The following is a 7,319-nucleotide window of genomic DNA, read 5'->3' on the forward strand; positions in this document are numbered from 1 at the left end:
TTTTTTTTTTTTTTTTTTTTTAGCAAAAGAATGAATCATTTTATTGATATTTTGAAGCAGTATAAATAGCTTTAATCATATACTGTTCCTTTATGGTATGCTAAAGTGTATGCCTAGAATTCTGCTACTTAACATTATTATGACTATATTGGCACCTTATATGAAATAATATGGGAGAACTAGAAGCTTTTGAGTGAACAAAAACTTATCAGCAAAATATGGTTGAACCTATACAATCTGTAGAATGTCCTAAACCCTTTTGTCTAAGCCAGAGTGAGATCCTCAGTTTTTCCATGCTGCGTGATAAAGTTCCATATACTCTAGTGCAGGCCGATTCCAAGACCAGTCTTGTTCCATCACACGCTTGCGCAATGTGTTGAACCATTCCTTTGCATCATACCAAGCTGATATAGCCCTGAAAATTTCATCAAAAAGTAAGCATCCTTTAACTATATATCGTACAGCAGAAGACCTTGGTAGTCCATTGGCCTCACAAATCTCATGTTATGGATCAAATTTTAATTTGGTTGGGGACTTGAGAGGGGGAAATGGGCAGGAGGCTAGCAATGTTGTATTGTATATTACCAAAATAATATCATAAAGAAAGAATGACATGGTGCAGGTGCCAAGGCACAAGATATGTTGACACAGAAAATTCCGAGGCAAGGAAGGCAACGAATTCAGGGTCTGTAAGTTATGTCACTAGGACCTCCTTATGTCACTAGAACATGTAAATACGTAATTATGAACTTGTGGTTTCAGATGATGCTTGGACACTACATGACTTTATTAGACTAAAAGCTTACAAAATGCAAGAATAACCTCACCAATTTTAGACTTTATTAGTTTGTTCTAATTGTTGCTACTTGAGAAAGTATGGAAAATTACTCACCTATCAAGAGCATAATCTACCCCGGCAGGATCAGCTCCTTCAAAATTGAATCCATTAGGTTCCAAACCTTGTGCTCTTGCTCTCTCTACGTCATGATCAACGTCAAATACAGTATCGTGAAGTCCTGTAAAAACATGAGTAGACATTGACAGTTTTAACATATTGACTATTGAGGTATAGTTGTAAGCTTGCAAATACATAGCATGATACAAAGGCTGGATATCTCACACAGTAACAAAATGATTTATGAATGAAAATTTTGAAACCAACATAAAACCAAGACATGACTTCAGCTTTCCACTGATATCAAATTGAACAGGGAATCAAAAACCAGAAACATAAGGGAGGCAAATAACTTGAAGAATTATCTCACCATAGAACCAATGTAGAAAACACAAGAAGATTACATAACTTAATAACATAGTTAATAAACTATTTATGTTGATGACGAGTATGAAATACGAGAAGATTTGTACCTCCAGTTTTGCGAACAACTGGTATTGAACCATATCGCATAGCAACAAGCTGGGTTAGGCCACATGGCTCAAATATTGAGGGGACAAGAATCAAATCTGCACCTGCATATATCTACGGAGAAGTTTAATGTGACTAGTAAGTCTACATGCACATTATATTCAGTTACTAGAAGACAATTCAAAAGAGCAAGCAATTGAGTTATATGATCAAATACCAAGTGTGAAAGAGGTTCGTCGTAATTCAAACAAAGGCCAGCACGGTCATGATGCATATTATGCAATCGATTTGCAACATCAACAAATTCTTGCTGTATGCGTGGGTCGGGAGCAGAGCCCAGCAACACAACCTAAAACCATAGAACACTGAAATTGACTGACTGCGACAAACCAAGCAACAATTATTAAGAAAAGAACCAAGATAAATAGGAGGAAGACCTGTCCGCCACGTTCTATAGTGCGCCAAATGGCATGCTTGATGAGATGGATTCCTTTCTGATGAGTTAAACGAGTAATTATTCCCACTAATGGGAAATCACCTTTTTTTATGCTAAACCTTTGTTGTAAAGCTTCCTTAGCTGCTTTTTTACCTTCTGCAACATTTTCTGATGTGTAATTTACCTGATGTTATATACATCATGCATATATGTCAGATTAAGAAGCTGAGTTTTTGATGGACAAGGGGAAATATAGTAAGATCTGAGTCATATAAATTGCTGTCTCAAGCTTTAGAATCAGTAGAACAAAATCCTAATCAAAGATGCTTCATAAATAAGAAATTCTATCAGTGCCCAATTATTCACCTTCATTTCTCAGTAAGTTCGAGAAAATAATTGATAAGACGACTAACAAAAGCACACTTAAGCTTTTTTGGGGAAAAAAAATCCAGATTAAATGAAGAGGAATTACTTACTGGAATGAACTTATCATTGAAAGGATCCCATATATCTGGATCAATCCCATTTAATATGCCGTGAAATTTGTACAAATGAGGAGCAATTGCAGGATTTCCAGCAACCTCCTTTGCATAGGTATTTGAAACCTGATAAATGATAATAATATATAAATTAAAACCACCATCACTTGCGTAGGCATAGCTAAACCAAAAGAGTAATGCAAATATCCACAGTATGACCCCCCCTCCCCCCAAATTCTTTGACCTCAGAGATCGTAGCTGCCACAGCCACACAACAAGATGTTAAACAGGCAAGTATAGACTCACAGTTGTAGCCTTGTCTGCATATTCCATTGCTCTTCCAATGAAGTATGCCCCAAACTCGAGATTATGTATAGTGAAAACAACACGAGCATTAGTAAGACCATACTGCCCATAATGCTCTTTATACAGCCATGCCACTGGAGCACTTGACCAATCATGGCAATGAATTATATCCTGCACCAGGTGAACAAATTACAAAATTGCATCTATGAAGAAACGGAATATGTTTAGATATCATAGTGCACTAAAAGAGAACTTAACTTGTGACAAAATACATTACTGAGGAAGGCTACAGATAAAAGGACAAAAAAAAACTCATGGCAGTAAAACTGACAGAGATCAAAGAATCAGCAATAGCAATTCAATAAAGTCAAAGCTCTGAACTTACAGGATGAAATCCACTTTGGAGGAGATATTCGAGTGCAGCATGGCAAAAGAAACCAAATCTTTCGCCATCATTTTTACCAATATAGACAGAATTAGTCTGGAGCAATCTGTCCAAAGCAAGGAAAAGAGCCATGGCAAATGATCAAATCATATACAATAGTATTTACAGAGACTACAACAGGCTGCCAAACACTAAAGACTAAGCACAATGGTATATAAATGACATTCTTAGAAAAGAGCCAGATTTTTTAGCATAGAGAGAGTACTGCCCTAGATTCATTCAATAATGTGATTATTTGCTAAGCTGGATAAGGACCATAAAAAAGAAGATGGCTGTTTTACATCATGAACTATGAGACGATTTGTAACACTCGATCACTTAAATATATGTACCATAGATGAAGAGAAGATCTTGAAAGTCCTGAGATTCTACACTTTCACCTTTAAAAGGCTGAAAAGTGAAGAGATTTTAAAAGGAGAGTCACACACGGAGAAGAAAAAAAAAACATACAAATCCCAAGAGCCAAGGCTCTATAGCGTGGATACAAAATATGTAGCAAAAAGGAGATAAAGTGAAGTCTCAGTATTAAAGATGTGGCATAAATACTGGTCTTAGTTTCATCAGATTATCAGAAGCTCAGGCAGTATCTAGTAGCTTTTACATGCTTACTGCTTTTCAATTTCCAAACTTTATCTGTACAGATTACAGAACGTTTTTCTAAAAGTATTTTCAAAAACTCTTCGTATTGACTCTAGCAAATTAGGTTCAAACTGATTCATATCCTGACCAGTGACCCACAGGCCTCACATACAACAGTTGCTGTTTATTTTTGTTTCCTATCACTAGCTAGCAATTGCTGAAATTTTTAGTAGTGGCATAAACACAAGAGCACAAAAAGGTTTGCCAATTACCCATTGAGAGGCTCCAAAAAGTGGACAGACAAGCCTTCAACCTTCCCAAACCAAACTTTTATCTCAGTACCACCCCATGAATAGCTCTTTGCGTGATGGAAGTCCTTCACCTGTTGCAATATAATGATGAAAATGCAATATATTTAATTAAAAAAAAATTAATTAAATAAATAAATAAATAATACTGAGAATGTAAAATAAAAAGTTGGTATATCTGGCTTTTAACATATTTTGCTTTTGAAAATTAAGTTATTATTCTCCTTCCACAGTTCCACTTGCCTCTCCCTCCAACAAAAGACCTGTTTAAGACCTAATGCCCTCCCTCTCCCTTTCTCCTCACTTGCCCTTCTCCAGTAGTTCCCCTTCCACTGCCCATCCCTTCCCCCTCTTCCAGCAAGTACTGTAGCCCCTGCAATTGGTTGGCTATTGTAAGGGGAATATAGGGCGAACCATGAAAATTGAAGGAGGGTTGTAAGGAGTGAGGATATGGTGATAGGAAACTGGGAAGTCATGAATATTGAATGGGAGAGAGGGAAGAAGAAAGGCTAGCAAGACGATGGCGAGGCCCTACGGTAGCGGTGGCTGGACTGCTGGAGTTAGTACTGGGGCTGTGACGACGGCAGGGGTGGAGATAGAGTTGTATTTTGTGACGCCCCATGCATAGTTATGATTTATGACTAATCCGTTACCAGAGAGAAAAATCATAAGCTTTAGGACATTTTGTAGCAATATAACTTATAAGACAGTTAATTACCAAGCTCAGCAAACAAAAGGTAGTTAAAACCAAAATTTCTACAATTTGTGAAGGAGATGTTTGAAGTTTTAGTGAGCTTATAAAGCCATTCTAATTAAGACAGTAAGAATAAACATAAAGAAACATTGGAAAAGTGGCTTACATGATTAAGGTTCAAGCACTGATACTTTGGAAGAATTACATCAACATGATGGTTTAAATCTTGAACAGCACGAGACAAGCTAGTCACAACATCTCCAAGGCCACCCACCTGCATCAATTTCAGATTATAAGTTTGTATGTTTGTGTAATGGACTGAGCTTACTGCTAACTTAAGTCACACAAATAACAGGAAAATAGAGATGAAAAGATTGCTTCTTGAGTGAGCTATATAATCTGATTTTTAAGTTGAGTAAATGTGAAGAATTAATAAAGATTAAAGCTTTACTATTGATTGATAATTGTGGAATGGTTACAAATGATAGAGGTAATAGCTTGAGGCTATTACTCTCAAATAGTGAGTTTAGCTCACAACTCTCTAACAATGGCTTGAGGCCATAAATCTGGTTCATGTGTTTGAGTACTTGCTTATATTGACCCCGATCTTATTTCAGATAATTGTATAATGCAGATGTAATTTAAGAGTCTATAGCACAATAGATACTTCAATATAATAAAAAAATACTTTCCTTCAAGAAGTTTGGTTTGTTTGTTTGAGTAATTGCTCATATAGACCTGATTTTATCTCAGATTATAGCAAAATGCTAGTGAAACCACAATCTCTAATTCTCTACGGGAATATAATCTTATGTATCACTATTATTGTAGCCCGAAGACAGATTATCGCGGGGGGGGGGGGTTGTGTGCAAAAACCCACTAACTTCTTACATACACTGGCATGCACAGGTTGAAATTGCATCAAAAAAAGAATCAACTTAGTGAAGATTTTACCTTAGCAATAGGAGCCATTTCGACAGCTATATGAACAATATGCATTGGAGGCTCTTTGGCTATCCCACCAAAGACAGGTACATGGTAATCCATACCAAATTTGTTGTCAAAAATTCCACCATCTTCCCACTCAGAGAAAACAAAATCCATCATGTACGCATCCAATGGCACCTTGACTACAAAGAGAACTTTGCATTAGGAGATATCGAGTGCTATAATATCAATGGCAAAAGCAACTCCTGTTTTCATGCTTGAACTCGGCCTTTAAATAATAAATATAGGTAAATGAATGAATGAGCGCTTTACTCCCCTAGTAACATCAACAATGGATGTACTAGTCAACAACCTTTCCCAAGGAAAATTGCAAACAAGCAAACTAATTCATAGCAAAATAAATAAAATAAAATAAAAAAACCATTTTAAGTAGACAGAGTTCAATCATGAGAACAAAGAGTACAACTAAAATACAAAGATCAGGACAGCATCAGTGTTCACATGTACAAAAATGTCAGTCACCCATCCAATACAAAATAAACAGCATGTAATTTCAATTATATACACAATGTGCATCAGCAAAACAAAAAAAAAAAAGAAGTTTTCTGAAATGAGAGGCGTTTTCTTGTCTCAGAAAAATAATAGAAAAAGACGCATATAACGTGGCTAGAAATTTTCTCAACGGCGAAATCCTTCAAGGATTCACTAGACACGTGAAGAAACAAAGAGGTCAAAGTACACAGCCAACATCATGAAAATGTATCCATGAATAAAAATTAATCGTACAATAGCAGTTGATTTAGCTTACCAGTTGTCTTGACATGAGTACCATTCTCGGCAGGGTACATTTTCTGAGGGGGCAATGGACCTCTACGATGGGTCCATTGATTAAAGGAACCTCTAAACCAAACTTCTGGCTTCCCATTCAGAACAGTATTAGAGGGATTGTAATACACAGTAACATCTTGTCCTGCTTTTACATCCACAGGATCAGTGTAAACAAATATGCCTCTGAGACAGCAAGAATGTCTTCAAAGTTTTTTCTTTGGTTTCAGCCTTCATGCGAGCTGTTTTTTCAGCCTGTGCATAGAACAACATTGTTTTATAGAATATACATGTTACTGATGTCAGTCAACAAGGCCAGGTAACATGCAGTACAAAGCAATTACAGGTAAGGGGATGAGAGAGACAAAGAGAGAGAGAGAGAGCTTCTAGGAAGGTGCCATAAAACAAGTCCACTGTTAGTTGTAAAATGACTGTTTCAGGCAACATCAGTCTACTAATATGGTAATACCTGTAATTTCTTTTCTTACTAGCAATACAACCACCCTCCAAAAAAAAGGGGGGGGGGGGGAGATGAAGAGAAAAAAGGCACAGGTAATCAAGACAGGTATCTAAAGCCTAGAACTCTAGACACATGTAAAAAAGTAACCGATACGTGTATGGTGTATCTATACACATCCAAATCAAAAACTTCAATAACACCAACCAGGGAAACCCGGCTTCATCTGACCAGAGGACTCCAAACATCATTTGTTCAACTCTTCATTGTACCCTCACATATTTTTAAAATCGGCAATAGCTGCTAAGTCCATTACTTCTATACTACATGCTGTGATCATAAAAGACTTAGGTGAGCACTCTCCAGTCTCCAGCAAATGTTTAGATTTTGAGCAGATAGAGGTGTATTGCCTATTTCTCCAGGTATCACGAAATTACAAATAACACTGATAAGCTCCTACTATGGTGAAGACTACT

The 7,319-nt window shown here is 36.7% G+C and overlaps 1 protein-coding gene across 1 annotated transcript; it reads right to left on the reverse strand.

The window, feature by feature from the left end:
• Positions 1-232: 232 nt before the first annotated feature.
• On the reverse strand, positions 233-6,659 carry LOC110713014 (soluble starch synthase 3, chloroplastic/amyloplastic-like). The gene is given in 13 exon segments (XM_021891476.1): positions 233-415; positions 893-1,016; positions 1,369-1,480; positions 1,584-1,715; positions 1,804-1,986; positions 2,279-2,407; positions 2,588-2,758; positions 2,973-3,078; positions 3,884-3,993; positions 4,780-4,887; positions 5,568-5,743; positions 6,370-6,562; positions 6,564-6,659. Coding segments are annotated over 13 exon segments (1,773 nt in total). The 3' UTR covers positions 233-282.
• Between the last annotated feature and the right edge of the window lie 660 nt (positions 6,660-7,319).

The sequence above is a fragment of the Chenopodium quinoa genome, unplaced genomic scaffold (assembly GCF_001683475.1).
Source record: "Chenopodium quinoa cultivar QQ74 unplaced genomic scaffold, ASM168347v1, whole genome shotgun sequence".
NCBI lineage: Eukaryota > Viridiplantae > Streptophyta > Magnoliopsida > Caryophyllales > Amaranthaceae > Chenopodium > Chenopodium quinoa.